The sequence below is a fragment of the Theropithecus gelada genome, chromosome 13 (genome assembly GCF_003255815.1).
Source record: "Theropithecus gelada isolate Dixy chromosome 13, Tgel_1.0, whole genome shotgun sequence".
Classification (NCBI taxonomy): domain Eukaryota; kingdom Metazoa; phylum Chordata; class Mammalia; order Primates; family Cercopithecidae; genus Theropithecus; species Theropithecus gelada.
The window spans coordinates 94,176,566-94,203,974 of record NC_037681.1 but is presented as its reverse complement, the minus strand read 5'-3'; the positions used below and the strand labels follow the sequence as shown (position 1 = coordinate 94,203,974).

At 37.2% G+C, this 27,409-nt stretch overlaps 1 protein-coding gene and 1 pseudogene across 2 annotated transcripts in view; both read right to left on the bottom strand.

The window, feature by feature from the left end:
• The window catches only part of ALMS1 (ALMS1, centrosome and basal body associated protein), a 220,967-nt gene that overhangs the window by 124,888 nt on the left and 68,670 nt on the right, over window positions 1-27,409 (bottom strand). The window contains exons 8-9 of the mRNA XM_025353758.1: window positions 20,832-26,651; window positions 19,646-19,779 (exon numbers count right to left, since the gene is read on the bottom strand). Of these exons, the coding sequence (XP_025209543.1) occupies window positions 19,646-19,779; window positions 20,832-26,651 (5,954 nt within the window). The remainder of the gene's footprint in view (window positions 1-19,645; window positions 19,780-20,831; window positions 26,652-27,409) is intronic.
• On the bottom strand, window positions 6,541-10,382 carry LOC112604607 (annotated as a pseudogene). Its single transcript, XR_003115256.1, has 3 exons — window positions 9,136-10,382; window positions 8,830-8,831; window positions 6,541-6,551 (listed from the first exon to the last, which is right to left on the bottom strand). The product of XR_003115256.1 is annotated as a 60S ribosomal protein L3 pseudogene (transcript).

Here is a 27,409-nt window from a genome sequence, read left to right as displayed (position 1 = left end):
ATTCACACAAAAACTTGCACATGAATGTTTACAGCAGCTGTACTGGTAAAGCCAAAAACTGGGAAACAACCAAGATGTCCTTCAATAGTGAATATTTAAACTGTGGTGCATTCATACTTTGGAATACTATACATCAATAAAAAAGAAAAACCACTGATAAACAAAACAATCTGGATGAATCTCCAGATAATTATTGTATTGGCTGAGTGAAAAAAAGGCCAATGCAATAAGGTTGCATACTGTATGTTATCATTTACATGACATTCTTGAAATTACAAAGTTACAGAAACAAAGGAACAAATTAGTGGTGCCAGGAGGTCAGTAAAAGGTGGGGCAGGAAAGAAGTGGAAGTAGCTATTATAAGGTACCATGAGCCACTTTTGTAGTGATGTAAATGTTCAGTATCTTGGCTGTATCAGTATTAATGTTGTGGTTGTGACATATTGTCATAGTTTTGCAAGATGTTACCACTTAGGGAAACTGGGTGAAGAGTATATGTGATATCTCTATATTATTTCTTACATGTGAAACTACAATTATTTCAAAACAAAATGTTGACTTAAAAAATTAAATACCACTGGACAAAATTAACACTTTAAAAATGTCATTTTTTTGCCCATCAATGATAGACTGGATAAAGAAAATGTGGCACATATATGCCATGGAATACTATGCAGCCCTAAAAAAAAGAATGAGATCATGTCCTTTGCCAGGACATGGATGAAGCTGGAAGCCATCATTCTCAGCAAACTAACACAGGAACAGAAAATCAAACACCACGTGTTCTCACTCATAAGTGGGAGTTGAACAATGAGAACACATGGACACAGGGAGGGGAATATCACACACCGGGGCCTTTTGGGGGGTGGGGGGCAAGGGGAGGGAGAGCATAGGACAAATACCTAATGCATGCAGGGCTTAAAACCTAAATGATGGGTTGATAGGTGCAGCAAACCACCATGGCACATGTAATACCTATGTAACAAACCTGCACGTTCTGCACATGTATCCTGGAACTTAAAGTAAAATAAATAAATAAATAAATAAATAAATAAATAAATAAATAAATAAATAAATATTCTGTCATTAGCTGATAAAAATAGATGTAAAAATTTTATTTGGGCAAAAAAAAAAAAAGTTTTTATTCTGTGGTTTCTTATTGTCTTGATACCTCCTGACATATCAGTGGGAAGTAAATATCCAAATTTGAGAAACATAAACCTATTCCAGCCTCTTAAAAGTATGCATGAGTAGATTTACACTCATCCCAAAATATATTTCTCTTCTTCCCTTCCAACAATCACGTTACAAATTTTTTAACACTTCACGCTCTACCTCCTCCCATCGCATCTTTCAAGCTTTCATAATAACCTTTCCATTTAAAAAATTCTTGTAGCTTTAGTATTTGCCAAGTAAATTTCAGTATTTTCACATAACCATTTCCAGGTAATTTTACAACAAACCAATCGCATGTCATTAGATATGTAACAGGCTCTTAAAAGCTACTGTTTAGTTCAACAAAACCCAATATGTTTTTGTGATAAAATTTCTCAGCAAACTAGGAATGGAAGGGATTTCTTTAACCAGATGAAGAGTACCTATGAAAGACTCAGCACTAACATAATACTGAATGATGAAAAACTAGATGCTTTCTTCCTACAATCAAGAACAAGACAAGTATGGCCATTCTTACCTCTTCTATTCAATATCATATTGATGTTACCAAATTGCCAGGGCAACCAGGTAAGAAATTAAAGACATCTAGATTGGAAAGAAAGAAGTACAATTATATCTATTTGCAGATGACATGAACTTCTTACAGAAAATCCCAAGGAAACCAGGCCAAACCAACTAACACTAATAAGTTCAGCAAAGCTGCAGGATGCCAGTGCAATATATAAAAATCAACTGTATTTTAATACACTAGCAATTCACAATCCAAAAATAAATTTTTTAAAAAATTCAATTTACAACAGCAAGAAAAAGAATTAAATACTTGAGAATATATTTAGCAAAATAAATATATGTCTAGTATACTAAAAAAAAATTGAATGAAAGAAAAGCAAAATAACTAGAAAACTGGCCCATTTTTATGGACTGAAAGATTAATACCTCCTAAACTAATCTAGAGATTCAAGTGGTAATATTTCCCATAGTAATCTAGAGATTCAACTCTTATTAAAAGCCTAGCTTTTTTTTTTTTTTCAATAATTGACAAGCAGATTGTAACCCCAGAATAGCCAAAATAATCTTGAAAATGACATCGTTGGAGGACTCACTCTTTCCGATTTCAAAACTTACTACAAAGCTACAACAATCAAGACAGTGCAGTACTGGCATAAGGACAGTCATGTAGATCAATGACATAGAACTGACAGTCCAGAAATAAATGCTAACATTTATGGTAAATTGATTTTCAACAAAGAGGTCATGAAAATTCAATGGGGAAAGAAGTCTTTTCAACAGTGTTGAAACAACTCAATATCTATATGCCAAGATGAACTTGCATGCCATACACAAAAACTGACTCAAAGAAGAAAGGCAACAAAAGTAAAAGTCAATAAATTGGACTAAATCAAAATTTAAAACTTCTGTTCACCAAAGGACACCATCAACAGAGTGAAAAGGTAACCTAGAAAATGGGAGAAAATATTTGCTAATCATGTACAATAAGTCTTCACTTAACATCATCAATAGGTACTTAGAAACTGCATCTTTAAGTGAAACAATGTACTGAATACCATAGGAGCTTAACTTTTGTTTTATCAATTAACCTATATCAGTTTGTTTTGCTATGCTATACATCACTTCACTTACAAGTCACAGTTTCCAAGAACTTAACAAAGATGTGAGGCAAAAACTCACTGTATCTGATATAAGGTTAATATCCAGAACATATAAAGGACGCTTACAACTCAAGAACAACAACAAAACCTGATTCAAAGATAAGCAAAAATAATAGACTTTTCTCCAGAGAAGGTATACAACTGACTAACCAAAAATGAAAACAAGCTCAATATTACTAATCATAAGGGAAATGAAAATCACCACCACAATGAGACATCACTTCAGACCTGTTAGAATAGCCATTATTAAGAAGGAAAAAAAAAAAAAAAAAAAACAGACAATAACAAGTATTGGCAAGGATGTGGAGAAATTAGTACCCTCGAACACTGCTGGTGGGAATGTAAAGTGTAGCCCCTATGGAAAACAGCATGGGGCTTCCTCAAAAACTTAAAAATAGAATGACTATATGATCCAGCAATTCCACTTCTGGGTCTATACCCAAAAGAAGTGAAAGCAGGATCTTGAAGTGATAATTATAACAAGCATGTTCACAGCAGCATGATTCACAATAGCCAAATGGCAGAAGCAACTCAAGTGTCTATCAACAGATGAATGGATAAACAAAATGTAGCATACACACACAATGGAATAATATAGTCTTAAAAAAGAAGGAAATTCTGACATATAGTACAACATGGGTGAATTTTAAAAATATACTACTGAATGAAATAAGCCAGTGGCAAAAAGACACATACTGTGTGATTCCGCTACTATAAGGTACTTAGAGTAGCCAAATTCATAGAGACAGAAAGTAGAATAGTGGTTGCTGGGGGCTAAGGGAAAGGCGAAAATGAGGACTTGTTGTTTAATGGATATAGATTTTCAGTATTACAAGATTTAAAAAGCTATAGAGATTGTTTAAACAACAACATGAATGTACTTAACGCCACTGAACCATATACTTAACAATGGTTAAGACGATAAATTTTATGTATATTTTATCACAATTTAAAAAAAATAAAAATAAAAATTTAATTGCCTCAAATAGAACCACAGATCTAAACATAAAAACCAAAACTAAGTATCTCAGAAGAAAACACTAAATCTTTGTGACCCTGGGTTATGCACCGATTTCTTAGATATGTCACCAAAAGTGCAAAGAATAAAAGTCTGATAAGTTAGAGTTCATGAGAATTTAAAACTTTTGTGTATCACAGGTCGCCATCAAGAAAGTGAAAAAGCCTACAGAATGGGAGAATATATTGGTAAGTCCATAAATCTGCTAATGGCCTAATATCCAGAATATAAAAAGAATGCTTGCAATTCAACAAATTTGTAAAGTGATAAATTTATAAATGGGTAAAGAATTTGAATAGGTATTTCATCAGAAAAGATAAATGACCAATAATCACATGAAAAGATGTTCAACACCATTAGTTGTTAGAACTAGGTAAAAAATCACAATAAATACCCTTAACATCAGGCTATAATCAAAAAGACAGAAAATGACAAATGTTGGAAAGGATATGGAGAAACTGAAACCCTCATACACTGCTTGTGGGAATGTAAATAGCGTAGCTACTTCAGAAAAAAGTTTAGAAGTTCCTCAACATGTTAAACATGGAGTTACCATATGTCCTAGCAATTCTACTGTTAGGTATATACCCAAGAGAAATGAAACATCCACTGTAACACATAAACACTTACTACGTTCATAGCAGCACTATTCACAATGGCCAGAGGGGAAAATCCAAATGTCTACCAACTAATGAGTAAACAAAATATCTACACAATGAAATATAATTTGGCAATAAAAAGGGATGAAGTATTGATTCATGTTACAACATAACATGAATGACTCTTGAAAACATTATGCTACGTAAAAGAAGGCAGTCACAAAAGATCATATATTACAATTCTATTTACATAAAATGTTCAGAATTGGCAAATCCATAGGGAGAGAAAGTGAACTGGTGTTTGCCTAGGGCTAGGGAATTGGGGAAGAGGGGAGAATGACAACAAAGTTCTAAAATTATGTTATTGTAAAATTCTGTAAACAAACTATACACTTTAAATGGGCAAACCTTATGTATTACAGTAAATTATACTGAGATAAAGTTATGAAATTACTGGTTAGCTAAAATACGTCTTTTACTAATTTCCAGAGACTATTTCACAATTAAAATTAATTCTCTCTTCTCAACAGATCTACATGAGTTTTATCAGGTTATATTATTCTTTCATTGTCCAGCTTAATGACACATCAGCCAGGTGCAGTGGCTCAAGCCTGTAATACCAGCACTTTGAGAGACTGAGGTGGAAAGACAGCTTGAGCTCGGGAGGCGGACGTTGCAGTGAGCTATGATATAGCTACTACACTCCAGCCTGGGTGATGGAGCAAGACCCTGTCACAAACAATGTCAAAGACCTCATATAACAAACCAAAAAAGAAATAAGTAGTTCTTCACCATCACGTAAACCAATACACACACACACACACACACACACGAAGAGTCAACAAGCACTAAAAAGTAAAAATTTACTTTCTACAAATAAAAGAAATATATTACCATGTGACACAAAACTTACTTAAAATCAATAAGCTTTTGGAAACACTTGTTTAAAAAAAATCTGTTAAAGCTGACTTCATTAGGGAAAGTATATTTCTACTAATAGAACCAGTAACTATGCTAAGTATTTAACAATTTGACTATAATAGGTCATGGTGTGGGTCTCTGAGTTTAACCCATTTGGAGTTCATTTTTCATCAAATTAGGGAAGTTTTCAACCATTATTTCTTCAAATGTTATTTCTGCCCCTTTTGCTCTCTCTCTCTCTGTCTCTCTCTCTCTCTTCCCTCTAAGAATCCCATAATGCATATGTTGGTATGCTTGGGGATGTCCCATAGCCCTGTTCATTTTCTTTATTCTTTTCTCTTTCTGCTCCTCAAATGAATACATCAACTGACCTTTCTTCAAGTTCACTGATTCTTTGTTCAGACTACTCAAATCAGCTATTGAACCCCTCTAATGAATTTGTTACTGTACTTTTCAGCTGCAGAATTTCTATTTGTTTCCTTTTTATAATTTCTCTTTGTTGATATTTCTTTTTGGTGAGAAATCCTTTTCTTGGTTCCCTTTAGTTCTTTGCTGATGGTTTTGTTTAGCTCATTGAGTACATTTAAGGTGGGCTTCCTCAGGAATAGTTTCACTAATTTCTCTTTTTTCCTCTGAATGAGTCACACTTCTTTATTTCTTTGCATGCCTTATAATTTGTTGAAAACTGGACATATTGAATATTATAATGTGACAACTCTGGATACTGGAATTCTCCCCCTTCCCTGGAGTTTGCTGTTACTGCTTGTTGTAAGTGTTGTTTACTGACTATTTCATAAAGTTTACATTCTTTGTTGTACATGGAAGTGAAGTCTGTGCTCACTTAGCTTCAGGGTCAACTACTGTTTTGACCGTTTCCTTAAACACCTGCAGCCAAGGAAACAAAAAAGGTAATAGGAAAGAAAAAAAACCAGTCCCAGTCTTTTTGCTCTGTGTTGCGGCATTTCATGAAAACTTAGCCAGACTGTTTACAACTCTATCTTAACCTTCACATCCTACTTAGTGAGGCAGAGCCGGAAGGTCAGCTAGTGGTGAAAGCTTAGGGTCTTCTCAAGCCTTCTGTGAGGAGTTGTCCAATCCTAGGCATGTACATAGCATTCTCAGTTTCTCAGCATATACAAAAGCATTTAAAAGTCCTTATACCACCCTGTATCTCCTTTTCAACTGTTCCTTCCTGGCTTTTTGTCTACCTATTCATTGTCCTAATTTTTATCCTGACTCAGACTTCTACAGTTGATACTCTGGCTTTTAAATACTTTTGACACGTGATGACGGATAAGCCACCCCAGTCCCCGGAAAGCTCTGAGTTGTGTAAAACAAAAGGAAGCTCTATACCGGTCCTTCAGAGACTTCAGACAGGTTAAAACAATCACAATCTTTTGAGAGCAAGATCTGTACTCACCCTTCCGGTGCTAACAGCCTGCACCATGAGTGTAAGCTGCCGTTCTCAAAGCCATTATTAATCTAGGCACAAGTAATGGTAGGTGAGCAATTTAAGGTGCCATCGTGTTTTTCTGCAGTGCTACAGCTCCTTACTTTTCCTGTTTTTTTAATGTTAACTAAATTCCAGAGTTCTATAAAAATTAATTCTGATAGTTTCTGGAAGCTAACTAGGTGTTTTTGTAAGAACCCTAAAGTTCCCTATTCCACCACATTATATGACTTCTCTCACAAATGTTTTATATGCATAACAAAAGTATTTGCCTTTATTATGCAGACTGCAAATTTCAAATACATATTCTTTATATTTGAGGTATTATTCTACTGTAAAGAAATATTCTTCTAAAGAAATATTTTTAATTACAGATTTTTAAATTCCCAAATACTTTTTGGAGCTTAATGAATTATGACTTCTCCATTAGGTCTACTAATGTAAAAACTTATTCATAAATTTCCTAATATTGAACTACCTGCTTTGCCTGTGATACCTATGTAACATCAATTCCCAATTCCCCCTTCCTCCCAGTCCTTGGCAATCACCATTCTACTCTCTGTTTTCTGAATTTGACTATTTTTAGATATTTCACGTAAGTGAAATCATTCAGTATTTGTCCTTCTGTGACTGGATTATTTTAATGTCTTACAGGGTCATCCATGTTGTCACATACACCAGGACCTCCTTAAGGTGGAATAATATTCCATTGTATGTATATACTACATTTTCTTTATCCATTCATCTATCAATGTTTATACATCTTGTTTATGTATCTTGGCTATTGTGATTAATGCTATTGTGAACATGGGATCTCCTCAAGATTCTGATTTCATTTCCTTTGGATATGCCCCCAGAAGTGGGATCATATGGTAATTATATTATTTTATTTTTAGGAATCTCCATACTATTTTCCACAACGGCTACACTATTTTACATGCCCATCTACAGTGTACAGGGTTCTAATTTCTCCACATCCTCTCCAACACCTGTTACAGTTTGTTTTGTTTTGATATCAGCCATCCTAACAGATATGAAGTGGTAAGTCATTGTGGTTTTGATTTGCATTTTCCTGATGACTGGCGATATTGGGTATCTCTTCATATACAGCACCTTACACATTTGTATGTTTTAAGAAATGTTCATTTAAGTCTTTTACCCATGTTTTAACCAGGTTATTTGTTTTTTGTTTTGGGGATTTTTTTTTTCTTTTTTTTCTTTTGGCTGTTGATTTGCAGGTGTTCCTTATATACTTTGGATATTAACCCCTCATTAGATACATGGTTTACAAATATTTTCTCCTATTCCATAGATTACCAGTTCATTCTCTTAACTGTTTCCTTTGCTGTGCAAAAGCTTTTTACTTTGATGCAGTCCTGTTTGTCTATTTTTTAAATTGCTTTTGCTGTAGCTATAAGTTGTTTTATGTAAGACTTTGGTAACCACAAAGAAAATACCTATAGAAGATACACAAAAGAAAAAGAAAAAAAAATGAAGGATCAAAGCAAAATCAACAAATTACAAAGGAAGACAGCAAGAGAGGAGAAAAGGGACGAAAGAACTGTAAGAAAGAAAACAATTAACAAAATGGAACTAGTAAGTCTTTCCCTATCAATAATTTAATGTAAATGCAGTAAACTCCCTAATCAAAAGACATATAGTGGCTGAATTAATTTTAAAAATAAGATCCAACTATATGCTATCTACAAGAGACTCACTTTAGATTTAAGGACACACAGGCTAAAAGTGAAGGAACAGGAAAATATACTCCATGCAGATAGCAACCAAAAGAGCACAGTTGTGGCCATACTATCAGACAATATAGACTTTAAATAAAAAACCATCCCAAGAGACAAAGAAGGTCATATGATAAGAGAGTCAATTCATCAGGAAGATAACACAAGTATAAACATATATACACTCAACATCAGAGCACCTAAATATATAAAGCAAACACTGACGGAACTGAAAGGAAAAATAGCAATACAATAGAAGATGTCAGTACTCCATTTTCAATAATGAATAGAACACACATATACTGAATATTCCACCTAACAGTTGCAGAATACACAGTCTTCTCAACTGCACACAGAACATTCTCCAGGAAAGATCACATATTAAGTCATAAAACAAGTCTGAACAAATTTAAGAAGACTGAAATGATACCAAGCTTTTTTTCCCAAGCACAATAGACTAAAATTAGAAATCAGTAACAGAAGGAAAACTGGGAAAATCACAATTATGTGGTAATTAACAACACACTCTTTTTTTTTTTTTCAGTGGAAAATAACTTTTATTGAGACCCCACCAGCTGCAAAATCTGCTCCTGGCATTAAGCTCCTTCTTCCTTTGCAATTCGGTCTTTCTTGAGTGGTCCCATGAATGCTTTCTTCTCTTCCATGGTCTGGAAGTGGCCATGGCCAAACTTGGAGGTGGTGTCAATGAACTTAAGGTCAATCTTCTCCACAGCCCGCTGCTTCGTCTGCGCCAGCAAGGACTTGCGGAGTGTGCGCATCCGCTTCTTCGTTCCCACCACACAGCCTTTCAGCATGACAAAGTCATTGGTCACTTCACCATAGTGGACAAAGCCACCCAGAGGGTTGATGCTCTTTCAGGCAGGTCATAGTCAGTGGAAGCATTGTTCTTGATCAGCTTGCCGTCTGTGATAAGGCAGCCCTGGCCAATCTTAAAGATCTTCTTGTTGATCTCAGTGTGGTGATGGTAGCCTTTCTGCCCAGCACATGCCACAGAGAAGGCCACACAAGCAGGATGCCATGCCCCAATACAGGCCACCTTGCACAGACCTCGGTGGGTCTTGTGGGGCAGCTTCTTGGTGTGCCTTTGTAGCCTTTGCCTTTGGTCACCCTGATGACGTCGATCATCTCATCCTGCCCAAACACTTGGTTCACAGGTACCTGCTGCTCGAGCCTCTCACGGGCCCAGTCCAGCATCTCGGCCACGGTGCCTCCATTCACCTGGATCTCCATCAGGTGGGCCTTCTTCTGGCACAGAGGAAGCAGGTGCATCTGGGTGTGGGCAATGACACAGATGACTTGGCAGTACTTCTTCATGCTGTTGAAGTCCTTCTCCAGCTGCTTCTTGCCATCCTCATCCTGCCATTTCTTGCAGTACTTGGTAAAGGCCTTCTTCTTAGATTTATGCCAGTTCTTATAGAAACGCCTCTTGCATTCATCACTGATGTGCTCAGCGAAGACAGTCTTGAAGGTCCAGAGGCCTCGAGGGGTTTCCATGTAGCCCACAATGCCCACAACCACCATGGGTGGCGTCTCCACAATAGTCACAGCCTCCACCACCTCCTTCTTGTTCACCTTGGATCCTGGCCTGTCAACTTCCCGCACGATGTGGGTCATGCCAGCCTTGTATCCCAGGAAGGCTGTGAGGTGGACCGGCTTAGACGGGTCATCCTTAGGGAAGCTCTTGACCTTCCCGCGATGCCTGCTGCTGTGCTTCCGAGGCAGGAAGCTGAGGGACCCATGCCTGGGAGCGGATAACTTTTTGTGAGACATCATGCAATCAAATCCCACCGGTAGAGCAACAACACACTCTTAAACAACCAGTGGATCAAAGATGAGATCAAGGAAAATTAAAAAATATCTTAAGACAAAAATACAACAAATGAAAACTTACGGGATGAAGCAAAATCAGGACTAAGAGGGAAGTTTCTAATGATAACTGTCTGTTTGTAAAGGAAGAATGATCTCAAATAAGCAACTCAACTTTACACCTCAAGGAACTAGAAAAAGAAGAACAAAACTAAGCCCAAAGTTAGCAGAAAGAATGAAAGAATAAAAATTACAGCAGAAATGAAAAACAGGAAGAAATCAACTAAACTGTTAGTTTTGAAAAGGTAAAAACAATGTTAAACATTTAGCTAGACTAAGAAAATACTAGAAGACTCAAATAAATAAAATTAGAAATAAAAGTGGAGACATCACACTGATGTGAAAGATTCATAATTTCAGGTATGTCTTCTGAGGTTTTTGTTAATGTCCTCAAATAAATTAGGAAGTTTTTATTAGTGTATTAGAACTCTTTATATAGCACAGGAGTTATCCATTACCTGATAGCTTGAGTCACCCACATAAACATCTAAGTCAGGCATTGTTTTTTTCTTTTTGTTAAGAATATACCAAAAAGTTGATAGAATGTTAAAATAAACATGTGAATTCCTTCTACTTAGATTCAACAACTGTCGAACAATTTCCCCTATCCCTCCACAAAGCTTTATCCTTCCACAAAGACACTGTGATTTGACACTTCAACCCTAAATAATTCACTTATCATATAACCACAATGTCATTATCACACCCAGCAAATACTCCATAATGTTACCTAATATTGAGCTAGGTCAGGTACTTTACTTGGAAGCCAAATGTTTGATCAATAAAGTTTTTCTCTCTCAGTCATGTTTACTCTATTACACATTTCTGTTTAATTACATTATCTAAGAAAATCAGTCATTTCATGAAAATTTTATACCTAACAAGAAAAGAGTTATACTTCATTTTCTCTCATTATTTCAAATTTTCTCAGTGGTATTATCTGGCATGCTCCTTTTCATTTATAACATTGTATGTTTTTCCTTCTCCTCTTCTAGCTAGTCAGAGCTTTCTTTTGATTTGGAATTTTTTCAAGGTCCAAATCTAGACTTTAATGCTCAATTCTATTTTTCTGTTTTCTAGTTAATTGATAGATTTTATTTTATAATTTCCTTCTTACTACTTTTGTAGTTTGGTTTGGTTTATTTTAGAGTATAAGTAAAGTTTATTTCATGGTTTTTTGTCTAAACGTGTTGAGTTATTGGTTCATATACTAAATGACATAAAGAATTGACTACAAACTTTTCTTCTCTTCTTCTATTACCAAACAGAAAAGAGAAGGAGAAGAGACAGTATTCTGCCAAGAGAGATCAGTAAATCCTTGGGTACAGCGTGAATCTCATTCTCATAGCATGGAACAGGCCAAAATGATCTCAATAGTTTTTGACAACAAGCAATCTAACAGAGTTTCCTTTAGGAGCCTACGAATGCATTTCTGTGGGGTAGAGGGCAGTAAGATAAATCCTCATTGTGGTTTGGAATTGTATCTGAACATAAAATTTGTACCTTGATGTAGAAAACAAAGAGAAAAAGGACAGAAGCAGGTTCCTCATCATTAATTACTTTAAAAGCAAATAAATTATCCAATCAAAAGACAGAGATTGGCAGAATGCTCCAACTATATGCTGTCTACCATAGACTCACTTACATGCTACAACATGGATGAACCACATGCGACTAAGTGAAATAAGCCAGTTACCAAAAGACAAATATTGTATTATTCCATTTATAGGAAGTACTCAGAGTAATCAAAATCATACGAAACAAAAAGGAAAATGGTGGTTGCCTGCGGCAGATGGGAAGAGAACGAGAAGTTACTATTTAATGGGCAAAAGTTTCAGTTTCACAAGATGAAAAGAGTCTTGGAGATGGATGGTAGTGGTGGTGGTTGCACAACAATATGAATGTACTTAACACCAGTAAACTGTACATTTAAAAATAGTTAAGAGGTAAATTCTGTGTTATGTGTATTTTACCATGATAAAAAAAATTTAAAGAAACATCTGCCTTGATTCATTGAAGCAGTCTGTGCCAGCTGGACAGAGTCTTATTAATAAATACAATTTATTTCTCTATGTACTTAGCCTTTCAAAAGAAATTTTACTATTCTCTAATAAAAGATCTCATAAATCTTGTTAGATTTACACCTTGATGCTTTTTATAAAGTTTTTGCTATGATTAGAAATGGTTGCCTTTTTAAAGTTCCTTTTCTATTTCAATTGTATCTCTTGTTCAATGTTTCTTTTTAATTAATATATAATAAATCATTAATAAGGTGTACAAATCTGAAGTCAGGCAGTTTATTTTTTATATGTGTTGACAGCAATGTAAATACTGCCCATATCCAGATATACAAAACTTCCTATACCTGAGAAGCCCTCTTGTGCCTCTTCCCGGTCAATAACACACACCTGACTCCACCAGAGGTAACCATTCTTATCACTTTTTTTTTTTTTTTTTTGAGTCGGAGTCTGGCTCTGTCGCCCAGGCTGGAGTGCAGTGGCTGGATCTCAGCTCACTGCAAGCGCCGCCTCCCAGGTTTACGCCCTTCTCCTGCCTCAGCCTCCCGAGTAGCTGGGACTACAGGCGCCTGCCACCTCGCCCGGCTAGTTTTCTTGTATTTTTTTAGTAGAGACGGGGTTTCACCGTGTTAGCCAGGATGGTCTCGATCTCCTGACCTCGTGATCCGCCCGCCTCGGCCTCCCAAAGTGCTGGCATTCTTATCACTTTTTTCACCATTGGTTAGTTTTTGAATTTCATATGAATGGAATTATTCAGTATGGCTCGTTTGTGTCTCGCTTTTCTGCTAACCACAACATGTGTGACAGCTTTCAAAGTTGTTGAGGCAGTAGTAGTTTGCTCTCTTTTATGGCTACACAGGATTTCACTGTATGAATAAAGCATAATTGATTCATCTATTCTACTCCTGATATACATTTATATAGTTTTCAGTTTGAGGCTACTATAATTATTATTGACCATGTGTTCTACTGAACATAGGTACTGATATTTCTTGAGTATGCACCTAAAAAGAAGTAGTAATGAAGTGTCCCAGGTCAGGTATATGTTTACCATTATGAAATAATTGTAAATTATTTTAAGAGTTTTGTACCAGTTTACCTTCCCATCAGCAATAAATGACTGTTCCAGTTGCTTCATAACTTTACCAATATTTAGTATTGTTCTCTTTTTAATTTTAGCTACTCTCATATGAAGCAGTATCTCATTATGGTTAATTTGCATTACCTAAGAGGCAGTGATATTGAGAATGTTTTCAAATGCTTATTGGCCACTTGGATATCTTCATTTATGAGACACCTATTGAAGTCTTTGGGTAGGAAGAATGGATTTGCATGAGTTCCTTATATATTCTAGATTTATGTCCCTTATCAAATATATGTATCCGAAATGCCCTCTTCCACTGTGTAGCTTGACTTTTCACTCTTCATGGTGCCTTTTGATTACCAGACGTTCTTAATTTTCATGAAGAGCAATTTATCAATCCTTTATTTTATGGATAGTGTATTTTTGTTCTTGAGAAACCTTTGCCTAACCCAACATCATGAAGAGATTTTCAAGCAACTTTATTTTACCTTTCAACGTAAAGTCTATGATCCATCTCAAATTAATTTTGTAGTAAGGTATGATGTAGGGGACAGGGTTATCGTAGAAATTATAACACATATAGTTATCAAGCTAAAGTAAATAATACCTAACTTTTTCCCAGTTAAGAAACTTGGAAAAAGATTAACTCCATTTATACAGCTTCAAACCTGTACGATATTGTTGTCATATATTTTAAGTTTCTGCCACATTTTATCTCAGTCATGAAGGTCCTAGTATTTTTGTTTCATATACTTAAGTATTTAGCTTTATTTATCCACATACTTAACACATCTTTTGCTCTTTAATATTTCCTACATCACAAATTTCCCATATTAGATTATTTCCCTTTAGTCTGAGGTAACCACTTAGAAATTTTTAATGAGAGTTGAATGAACTGTTATTGTCCAAAATCACTTTTATATTACCACATTCTTAAAACAGATTTTCCCTGACACGCAATTCTAGGTAGATATAATTTATTTTCTTTCAGCACACTGAAGGTATTATCCTAATATATCACCTTTCACTGTTGAAACAAATCAAAATGGAAATTTAAAAATATCTGGAATGGTATAATAATAATTATATTACATATAAAACTTGTAGGTTGAAAGAGATTTGGGGCTGGGAAAGAAATTCAATCTGTTGCAGGCATGATGAGCAGAGTGGCTGAGGGAGAAACATACAAGGGAATTTAAACAAGTAACTAAATATATGGAGGATAATGGGAGCCAAGTTTCTTACTATCAGAGAAGTGAGTTACAAATAAAGAAAGAAAAAAAGGCTAGAATAACCCTATAGTACTGGAATGGAACTGGATGTACTAGTATAAACTCACAGCTTTCATTTTATAATAAAAGTAATAGATAAGGAAACAGGCATACAGAGGAGAGGGGGTTGTGTGTGCAATTATGTACATACACATCATCTGCTGAAAAGGCATAAAGGCAACAGTATTATAGTATCAATAAGCACACCAAGCATACATACCTTAGTTTCTACATGCTATTCTCTGCTAAAAAGAACCAGGGCCCCTTGGAGAAACAGACAGCTCTAGGGTTGGTAGAAAGAAAATATAAGATATTCCTAGAGTATCTTCCTATCTTAGAAAGTCGGTGAATGCTCATGAAATGATGGGATCATGAGAAAAACACACAGGCACCAGCTTAAAATGGTTCTCATGGGCAAGTGTGGGGTAATTTGAGTGTAAAAATAAACAATGATAGTGATAGGTTGTGACCCTTTGAGAAGAAAAATTCAAGAGCCCATAATGATATAAATAAATAAATGGAGAAGGGACACTTTTAACTTACCAGAGAATTCCAATGAATGAATGCTGAAGTGATGATAGAATTTTTTTCGATCACCAAATTAAAGCTATTTTATTAATAAATTATTCAGGCAAGTATAAACACTAGATCCTAAACTAGAGATATTTACAGTCTCAAAGAATCTCTTCATAATATTTATTAACTGCTTATTAATTAATATGTAAAACACACAAACCAGCAGATACCACCTTAACTAAGTGGTCGAGTTAACATTACAAGTATTGAGACAAATCAACATAATGTGTCTCCTGACAAGCATGAAAAGCCCATCACTTCTGTGGCTTTCCTACATAAAAATCAAATCTGAATCAAATCATGGTAACACAGCAGATAAATTCAATTTGAGTGGAATCTGCAAAGTAATTAGCTTGTACTCTTCAAAAATGTCAGTCATGAAAGAAAGAAAAAACAGAAGAAACACCCTATACTAAAAAAAATCATTTAAAACATGACAAACACTGAAATAATTTATAAAAGGTTTTTCATCAACATTAATATCTACAGGGACATTCAAAAGCTGTATGTGACAAGGGACAACTCTTCATTGTGTGGAACTGTCTTGTACATTACAGAAATAGTAACATACCTGACACCTATCTACTGCATTCCAGAAACAATCCCCAATTACAGTGATGACCCAAGAAAAATCACATAAATTTCCAAAATATCTCTTTGTGAGCCATTTACTATCCCTGTCAAGAACCACTGCCTTCCACAATCTAGTCTTCTCCCTTTCACTCTCGCTCTCAAACACACTGGCCTCCTCCCTTTCCTTTAGCACCCCTCCCTTTCCTTTAACACTCCCTTTCCTTTCACACTCTACCTCAGCAACTGTGTGCATGCTATTTCTGTCTGGAATGCTCTTGTCACTCATAACTGCCTTAGTTTCTCACCTTACTCAGATATTTAACTCAATACCTCTTTCTCAGGTTCTGCATTGACCATTCTGCTTTGTCTCCCTGGCTCTTATCCCACCATCTGACATTTATTTTACCTGTTTGGTTGTTATTCATATACTCTCACTTAATGTAAGCTCATGATGTGTTTGTCTATTTTGTTCAGTGGTGTGTCCTCAGCCTATAGATGAGTGATGGCACATATTAGGCATTCAATATGTATTTTTGGAATTAATAAATAAATGTTCAACAGTAGGGTAGTGAATAAATTGTTATGTTCATACAACGTGATATTATATACCTATGTAAAATTATGCTTTTAGAGAAGTTTTAAAGGGAAATCCTAATATATTTAAGTTAAAAAAATAAAAGGTCCAAAACTGTACACAGTGTGGCCAATACGGGTTCCCTAAGAACAAGGCATATCTATTTCGCAACTACTCAGTTAATAGACTGAAGAAAGTCAATCATACGACGGTGAAACATGAGATGGATGAATGACAGTATCATGAAGTACTCACCATAAGTGTGAGAGTAATCTTTATTCAAAAGTTTTAGACGTTTGTTTTTTTTTTTTTTTTTGAAACAGAGAGTCTCCCTCTGTCGCCTAGGCTGGAGTGCACTGGCACGATCTTGGCTCACTGCAATCTCCGCCTCTTAGGTTCAGGCAATTCTCCTGCCTCAGCTTCCCGAGTAGCTACTATTACAGGCATGCACCATGACACCCAGGTAATTTTTGTATTTTTAGTAGAGACGGGGTTTCAAACGTTGGCCAGACTGGTCTCAAACTCCTGACCTCAAATGATCCACCCACCTCGGCTTCCCAAAGTGCTAGGATTATAGGCATGAGCCACCATGCCCAGTCGAAAGTTTTAGACTTTTTATCCATAACCCTTAGTGAACATTTTTATCACTAATTTGGATAAAAATACTTATCAAATATACAAATGGCACAAAGCTGAAAGGGATATTTTAATAAAATAAAGGACCAAATTTAGATTAAAAATCATTCCAACAGGCTTGAACACTGATATAAAAGCAATAAAAAGAAATACAGGAGAGTTAAAAAGTATTATATAGGGCCAGGCGTAATGGCTCACGCCTGTAATCCTAGCACTTTGGGAGGTCGAGGTGGGCGCATCACTTGAGGTCAAGAGTTCAAGATCAGCCTGGCCAACATACTGAAACCCCATCTCTACTAAAAACACAAAAATCATCTGGGCGTGGTGTCACACGCCACTCACGTAGCTGTAATCTCAGCTACCCAGGAGGCTGAGGCAGGAGAATCACTTGACGCTGGGACGTGGAGTTTGCAGTGAGCCGAGATCATGCCACTGCACTCCAGCCTGGGCAATAAAATGAGACTCTGTCTCAAAAAAAAGAGAATTAAAAAAAAAAAAAAGTATTACATACATACAAGAAATGAGAATAGAAATCTTGGCAGCAGTTCATGGTTTTTGGTTTGGTTTTGTTTTGCTTTTTTCCTACAGCTTTAAGGTTTGAAAGCAGTATATGGTTGTTTTTTTTTTTAATGCCCAATTATGCTGTGAGCATTAAAGATCTCACAGTACACTGACAGAAAGAGAACTACTAAATATATTTCATGCTGGTCAGATCAGAAGTGAAATTGTGTTTCATCTAATTCAGGACTCCTTATTTTAAGAAAAACACAGACAAACTAGAGTCTACCCAAAGGAAGGCAACTTGCTTGCTGAGGGATCTGGAAATATGAACACAAGAAAACAATTTTTAAAAATAGGGAAACACAAATCACTGAGAAAACTGTACTTTTAAACAAATGATGCTAGGGTAGTGCTCACTTTGGCAGAATATATACAAATGGTGCTAAGAGAACCAATTGTTCATTTTACTATTCTTATTATTTTGTCAATTTTGTTTTTCACAAGCATATATGTAAAACCTAAAATCCAATCTAATTTGTACTTTTCAAACACTTTTCCAAAACTGAGATAATCCAAATAAACTATATCACTGGAGAATAGTTTTCTAATAAACTTTGTATGAATCAGGCCATGAAATCCTTGTATGATAACTATATCAATTCTTACAGGATTAATAATAGTAATAATAGCTACCAGTTATTGAGTACTAACTAGATATCACATATTCTACTAAGCATTTTATAGGCATTATCTCACATAATCCACACCAAAACCCTCTAAGATAGGCATTATTATATCCTATTATTAAGCAAAATAGCAGACAAAATGTCTTAACCACAGGAGAATGAATAAATTATTATGTAATCACACACTGAAATACTGTACAGTAATAAGGAATAAATGAAAACTATGTACATCTACATAGAAGCAGCTCAAAACCCTAAGACTGTGTGAAACACCCAGTTCTCAAAAGAATATGTATCTTATTGATTCCATCTATAGAGTTCAAAACCATACTGAAGAGCAGGAAAATCATTATATATCAAAATAAGAAATAAAAAAGATATGACTGGGAAAGGAGAAACAAAGAACTTCAACAGTATTTAGTAATGTTCTATTTCTCAACCTGGATAGTCAATATACGGGAATTATTATTTACTTGCTGCTATTCTTTACATAAATGATTCATATATACTCTTTCCTACATATGAAATAGTTAATAGAAGGAAAATATGTACTATTAAAATGAAAGTCATTTATATATAAGCTATTATAGCTGTGTACTCAAGCATTTAAAATAAACATTTGAAAATAGCTGGACTTCATCTAGATTTCAAGATACCACTTTCAAGAGAAAATAACAGTGACATTCAGTCTTCTCTGTTCTAAAAAATATTGATAAAACAAGCAAATCAGTTCTTACTTTTCTAAGAAGATAAATTTTTCAAAATATGAACTTGGAATGAATAAAAACTTCACATATCTAGACTGTAAGTATCTAATACTTACATCTTAACTTTTGAAAAATTAAGATGCCCGCCTAGGCACAGTGGCTTATGCCTGTAATCCCAACATTTTGGGAGGCCAAGGCAAGAGGATCACTTGAGTCCAAGCGTTCAAGACCAGCCTGGGCAATATAGAAAGACCCTGTCTCTGCCAAAAATTTAAAAATTAGCCAAGCAGGGTGGTACACACACGTGGTCCCAGTTACTTGAGAGGCTGAGGTGGGAGGATTCCTTGAGCCTAAGAGTTCAAGGCTGCAGTGAACTGGGATTGCACTGCTGCACTTCAGCCTGGCCAACAGAGCAAGACTGTCTCAAAAACAAAACCAAAAAAGGCTCCTTACACTTTAGCCAAATATTATCAGCAATTCAACTGATGCCCAAGTAAGAGATCCAAATTCCATCACCCATTCTTTCATATTTACTTTTTTCATTTCCAGATTTCTTTTATACCTTGGACAAGTCAGTTGTTCTCCCATGACCAAACAACTCTGCCTTGATCTCTTCTACTTTCCTCCTGTCATCTTCATTTAATTCTGAAATGGAGTATCCACAATCATGTGCTAAATTGAACTTCAGATTCCAGGCTGGAGAGAAAGCATACACTTGAGATAATACAATGCAAAAGTGATAATTTGGCAACAATTGCAAGAACACAGAAGATCATCAATATATGCAATGTAATACCCACCGCAATACTTAGTATGTCTTCTTAACTATGACAACCTATCAGAAATTCTTGACAGAGATCATTTCACCGCAAAGTCTGATTTTCTTAAGCCATGCTCTATAGATAATTCTACAAAAAAGCCACTTTAAATCTGGTATTCAATCATGTTTATCTTAATCCTCCTTCTAATCAAGAGTCCCTTTGCCTCTCCCTTTAGTTCCTGCTACAATTACAATTTATAAAAGTTTTATAGGCAAAAAAAAAAAAAAAAAAAAACTCGGAGGGTTTTTTTTAAGAATAAAAAGGTGCAAGGAACAGTGTAGGAAGTTAACCTCAAGGGACAATTTCTAGGTAGGCCTAAATTGCTTTTAAATTGCCTCCCAAAATATATTCCCCATATTGTCTTACAGATTTTTGTTTTTAATGGCATTCTATTAGAAAGTAATGAGATTTGTAAATATTCTCTTTTAAACCTCTAATCCAAGTTTTAGTATAAAATGCATTGATTTTTTTCCAAATGTCTGAGAACACCACCAAGAGTTTTATTAGAAAAGGGAAAGAGAAAATATATGTAGTTTTAGGACAAAAAGCAATTTAGAGCACAGCAAATTGGAGGTTTTTTCTGCCTTCACAATAAGGATACTATAATGGGAGGATTAGGGAAACATGATAGCTTTAGGAGCTCAGGAGCCAAGCGACCTCTTTACTCTCTGCCATACATCAGAATCTACTTCTCCAAAAAACAAGAACCTAAATTTAGGCTGGTACTAATACTGTAACTTAACTACATTATTGGTTAAATAGACTTTTTATGGATTGTAAGAAGAAATATAATCACTCTAACAATTCTTTTTTTTTTCCTGATCTCGTTTTTATTTTTCATTGGCTAGGCACCCTCAAATCATAAATATCTAACTTTAAACAAATTATTAAGCTATAACGTTTATAAGCCTGAACCTTTTTTCTTACCGTGTGCTCGTACCCGGCTTTCCTCTTCCTCTGCATTTCTGAGTATTTCTTTAGCATGATTCAGTGAGGATTCACATTGCAGAAGGTTTTTCACATGTGCAGCCAGTGAGTCTACACTGCTACCCCCACCATCCTCACTCTCTGACACACCCTCTTCCTCTCTGCTATCTGTTATACTTGTCTTGGGTGAAACATATGGAAAGAAGTTTAGAAGAACATCAGAAACTGATTCCAAAGACTCTGGTAAATTACTGTCCCACGAGCAGGAACCATTTCCATCACTGGCATCACTACTTGAATCACTTTTTATGACAGTCATCATGGGGATAATAATTTTATTCCCAATGGTTCCACTACACCCTTCAGGTTCAGACCTCATTACAGATTTGGCTGCTTGATATTGCCTAAGAGTTTCTTCTAATGCCATACTGACTTTGCTCTCTGCTTCCTGTAGAGGACTTCTTACTGTAGTTGAACTAATAAACTCCCAATTTTCAATGCCTCTCTGGCATTTCAAATTCGTCTGTGTGCCAATATCCTTCTGTATGCACCTGCTGCTTGGGCTTTCCTCTGTGAATGGCTGTCTCTGAAGCAAATCACCATTAGATACATCAGTGGAAGAGGGTTCTTTGAAGCAAACCACCTTCTTAGATTGTATAAATGAAATATCACTAATATCTCTGAAAGGGGCAAGGGGAGCAGGAAAATTGCATCGTTTCAGTGCTATATTTTCTGCCTCCATCAAAAGTGTCCGAATTTCCTTAAGAGTTTTAGAACTATTTTCTGCATCCTGGATTTCTTCAGAGCCAAGATCTCTAAAACCTGCAGATTCTGGTTTATTTATTACAACTCTGTCATCAGCCTGAGAATTTAAAAGCACATTATTTGAGCTAACACTGGAGTCAGAAGAATTCAAATTATCTATCAGCCTTTGGACATGTTCTGAAACAAGCTTGTGATTCTCACCATGTGAGTAAGTACCAGAGGGAACTGTGTGTAATCCAGTAATTTGATCAGCTTGCCCAAGAGCACTTGAGATCTTTAGAGCATCTTCAGTTAGACGTCTATCTGGCGAATCCTTTTGATAGAAAATATCGGGTTTCTCTCGGTGTGAAAAGGAACTAGGAAGAGCTGTTGGTAATACTGTTTTCTGACTAGGTGGTCCAGGAATTGTTGAAATCTTCAGCACATCTTCAGTTACATGTCTACCTGGCAATTCCTGTGGACTGAAAATACTTGATTTCTCTCTGTGAAAATAAGAACTAGAGAGAGGTATTGGTTTTCCAGTATTCACATCAGTTAGCTCAGGGACAGCTGAAATCTTTAGAATACCTTTACTTTGATCTCTATCTGGCAACTGCTGTTGAAATAAAATATCGGGCTTTACTGTTTGAGAATAGGAACTATGAAAAGCTGCCTGGGATGGAGTCTTCTGGTCATTTGGTCCAATCACAGTTGAAATCTTGGGCTTCTCTGTTTGTGAGCAGGAACTAAGGGTAGCTGCTGGAAACTCAGTTTTCTGGTCATCTGGTATGTGCACAGTTGAAATCTTGAGTTTCTCTTTATGTGAATGTGAGTAGGAACTAGACGGTCCTATTGGTATCCCAGTCTTCTGCTCTGCTGGTATAGAAACAGGTGAAACTTTCAGAGCGTCTTCTGTGAGATGACTGTCTGGCAACTCCTGTTGAGAGATAACACTAGGCTTCTCTCTATGTGAGTAGTAACTTAGAGGTACTGTTGGTATCTCAGCCTTCTGGTCACCTTGTCCAGGAACAACAAAAACATTGAAAGTTTCTTCAGTAATATCTGGCAACTCCTGCTGATGAAAAATACTGGGCTTCTCTCTATTTGAGTAGGAACTAGAGGATGCTATTTGTATCCCAGTCTTCTGGTCAGCAGGCCCAGGAACCCCTACTGCTTTCAAAGTTACTTCAGTAAGATCTGGCAACTCCTGCTGATAAGAAATGACAGACTGCTCTCTCTGTGGGTAGGAATTAGAGGACAGGACGTTTATTCCAGTCTTCTGGTCAGCTGGTCCAGGAACTCTTAAAATTTTCAAACCTGCTTCAGTAAAACGTGGCAACTCTTGCTGGTAGGAAATAATGGGCTTCTCTCTGTGTGAGTAGGAAGTAGAGGTTACTGTCGATAACCCCCTCTTCTGGTCAGCTGGTCCAGGAACATCTGAAACTTTCAGAGCCTTTTCAGTTAGATGACCATCTGGCAACTCTTGTTGGTAAGAAGTATTAGGCTTCTCTGTATGTGAATAGAAAGAGGAGGTTACAGTAGATAACCCAGTCTTCTGGTCAGCTGGTTGAGGAACAGCTGAAACTTTCAGAGTTTCTTTAGTTAGCTGACTGTCTGGCAGGGCCTGTTGGTAGAAGACAACGGGCTTCTCTCTATGTGAGTATAAACTAGAGGATACTGATGGTGTCTCAGTCTTCTGGGCATCTGGTCCAGGAACAGGTGGAACTTTCAGAGCTTCTTCAGGTAAATGACTGTCTGATAGGGTCTGTTGGTAGAAAATGACGGGCTTCCCCCTATTTGAGTAGGGAGTAGAATATACTGGTATTGTCTCAGTCTTCTGGTCAACTGGTCCAGGAGCAGCTGAAACTTTCACAACTTCTTTATTTAGAGGACTGTCTAACAGAGCCTGCTGGTAGAAAGTAAGGGGCTTCTCTCCAAGTGCACTGGAACCTAAAGGTCCTGTTGGTATCTCAGTCTTCCTTTCAGTAGGTCCAGAAACAATGGAAACTTTCAGAGCCTCTTCAGGGAGATGACCATCTGCAAAGGCCTGTTTGTAGATAATAATGGGCTTCTCTCCAAGTGAGTAGGAAGTAGAGGTTATGGTTGGTACGCCAGTTGTCTGGTCAGCTGGTCCAGAAGCAGATGAAACTCTGAGAGCCTCTTCAGGTATTTGACTACCTAGCAATGCCGGCTGGTAGAAACTGCCAGGCTTTGCTCTATGTTGCGAGTAGGAAGGAGAGGTTACAGTTGGTGAGCCAGTTGTCTGGTCAACTGGTCCAGGAGCAACTGAAACTTTCAGAGACTCTTCAGGTAGATGACCATCTGGAAAGGCCTGTTTGTAGATAACAATGGGCTTCTCTCCAAATGAGCTGGAAGGAGAGGTTACAGTTGGTGTGCCAATCGTTTGGTCAACTGGTCCAGGAGCAACTGAAACTTTCAAAGCCTCTTCAGGTAGATGACTATGTGGCAAGACCTGTTGGTAGAAAACACCAGGCTTCTCTGTGTGTGAGTAGAAAGTAGAGGGTAAACTTGGTATCCCAGTCTTCTGGTCAGCTGGTCCAGGAACCACTGAAACTTTCCGTGCCTCTTCAGTTAGATGACTACTTGGCAACGACTGTTGGTAGAAAATGCTGGGCTTCTCTCGATGTTGTGAGTAGGAAGTAGAGGTTGCAGTTGTTGTGCCAGTTGTCTGGTCAACTGGTTCATAGGCAACTGAAATTTTCAGAGCCTCTTCAGTTGGATGATTATCTGGCAAGACCTGTTGGTAGAAAATACCAGGCTTCTCTGTGTGTGAGTAGGAAGTAGAGGTTGGAGTTGGTGTCCCAGTCTTCTGGTCAGCTGGTCCAGGAACAGTTGAACCTTTCTGTGCCTCTTCAGGTATATGACTACCTGGCAAGGTCTGTTGATAGAAAATACCAGGCTTCTCTCTTTGTGAGTAGAAAGTAGAAAGTACTCCTGGTATCCAAGTCTTCTGGTCACCCAGTCCAGTAACAGCTGAAACTTTCTGAGCCTCTTCAGGTATATGAGTACCTGGCAAGGCCTGTTGGTGGAAAATGCTGGGCTTTTCTCTATATTGTGAGTAGGAAGTTGAGGTTACAGTTGGTGTGCCCGTCCTCTGGTCTGCTGGTCCAGGAGCTACTGAAATTTTCAGAGCCTCTTTAGGCAGATGACTCTCTGGCAAGGTCTGTTGGTAGAAAATACCAGGCTTCTCTCTTTGTGAGTAGAAAGTAGAGGGTACTGCTGGTGTGTCAGTCGTCTGATCAGCTGGTCCAGGGAAGGCTGAAACTTTCAGACTCTCTTCAGGTAGACGACTGTCTGATAACACCTGTGGGTAAAAAACACTAGGCTTCTCCCTCTGTGGGTAAGAACTAGACTGTATTGTTGGTATCTCAGTCTTCTGGTCAGCTGGTCCAGGGCCAGTTGAAACTTTCACAGCCTTTTCAGTTGGATGACTATCTGGCAATTCCTGCTGATAGAAAATACTGGGCTTCTCTCTATGTGAGAAGGAACCTGAAGGTACTGTTGGTGTTGGGACAGTCTTCTGGTCAGTCAGTCCAGGAATAGCAGACATTTTCAGAGATTCTCTAGGTAGATCACTGTCTGGCAACTCTTGCTGGTAGAAAATACTAGATTTCTCGCTATGTGAGTGAGAATTAGAGGACACTGTTGGTGTCCCCGTCTTCTGGGCAGCCAATACAGAAACAGCTGAAACCTTCAGAGCTTCTTCAGGGAAAAGAAAGTCTGGTAGGGTCTGCTGGGAAAAAATAACGGGCTTCTCTCTGTGTGAGTAGAAACTAGATGGTGCTGAGGGTATCCCAGTCTTCTGATCACCGGGTCCAGGAACAACTGATACTTTCAGAGCCTCTTCAGTTAGATGACTATTGGGTAAGGTCTGCTGATAGAAAGCACCAGGCTTTTCTCCAAGTGAAGAGGACACAGAGGAAGTAGAGGTTACAGTTGGTGTCCCCGTCTTTCTGTCAGCTGGTCCAGAAACAGCTGAATTTTTCAGAACCTCTTCGGGTAGTTGGCTGTCCAGCAAGGCCTGTTCGTAGAAAATACGGAGCTTCTCTCTGTGTGAGTATGCATTAGAGGGTACTGTTGGTAGGCCAGTCTTCTGGTCAGCTGGTCCAGCAACAGCTGAAACGCTCAGACCCTCTTCAGGTAGATGACTGTCTGCTAACACCTGTGGGTACAAAATACTAGGCTTTTCTCTCTGTGAGTAAGAACTAGACTGTACTGCTGGTATCTCAGTCTTCTGGTCAGCTAGTCCAGGAGTGAACGAAACTTTAAGAGTCTCTTCAGTTTGATGACTATCTGGGAACTCTTGTTGGTAAAAAATACCAGGCTTCTCTCTATGTGAGTGGGGAGTAGAGAGTACTGTTGCTGTCCCAGTCTTCTGGTCAGCCGGTCCAGACATAGCTGAAACTTTCAGAGCCTGATCAGTTAGATGACCATCTGGCAAGGTCTGTCGATAGAAAAAAAGGAGGTCCTCTCCATGTGAGTGGGATGTAGAGGATACTGTAGGTATTCCAGTTTTCTGCTCCACTGGGCCAGGAGCAGCTGAAACTTTCAAAGGCTCTTCAGTTAAGTTACTCTCTGGTAACTCTTGTTGGTAAAAAATACCAGGCTTCTCTCTATGTGAGTAGGAAGTAGAAGTTAGAGTTGGTATGCCAGTTGTCTGGTCAGTTGGTCCAGGAGCAGCTAAAACTTTCAAAGCCTCTTCAGTTAGATGACTGTCTGGCAAGCCCTGCTGGTAGAAAATACTGGGCTTCCCCCTGTGTGAGTGGGAACTAGAGAGTACTGTTGGTGTTGCAGTCTTCTGGTAAGCTGGTTCAGGAATAGCTGTGACTTTCAGAGTCTCTTCAGTTAGATGAGTATCCGCTAATGGCCTTTGGTTGACAGTACTGGTGTGTTGACCAGTAGTAGTTTCTAGAGGAGAACTTACAGTCAACTGAGACAGGTCCTCAAAGGACAAGGATAAATGAGATCCAATGTCTGAATCAACAGGAGTGGTAGTGATGCCTGACTTCAAGTTGGATTGAGTAACTTTAACTATGCCTCCTTTAGAAGCATCTCCTAAAGAAAAAGAGATTTGTTAATATTATATAAAATTTTCTATTTTAAATTCTATGTGCCGAAAAAACGCAAGCTTTGAGCCTTTAAAAAGCTCCTAGAAATGAATCCTAAGGAAACAGCCATCAAAGGAGACAAATATTTGCACACAAATATATTAATTAGAAAACTAAAGTAAAAATATTTTAAATCTTCAACAACAGAGTAATGGTTATAAACAATAGTATATCCAGCAGATGAAATATTATAAGGATCTTAAAACTTGGATTTTTAGAGAATTATCAATGAGATGGGATAATGCTGTTGGGTCTAGGATTTGATTTCACCCTACTTACAATCTGTTATTGTGTCTTGTAGGCTAGCATAAGACATAAGGTCTTCAGTCAGAGACAAAAGACTTTATGATCCCTGGTACAGCAAAGGATCATCAGCTTATTTTCACAGGTTCCTCTTGCACCCAAAGTCCCACAGGGGCAGTACAATATGGCCTACAGGGATGCTATGTGTGCAGTGAGTTTGAAGGACTCTCCCAGCAAATGCACCCTGTATAATGTATATATATTTAAGTACATAAAACTGAAAAAGACTCTAAAGGTTACTCTGAAGAGTTTGAACTTAATTCCATATGGCATGGCAAGTTGTTTACAGTTTTAAAGTTTTCAAGATGAGTGAGAAGGGAATGTAAAAATCTGGGTTGCACAATCCAACGAACGTTTCCATATGAAATGAAAGCAGTTTTAAACAGCAGTGTAAAGTAAGTG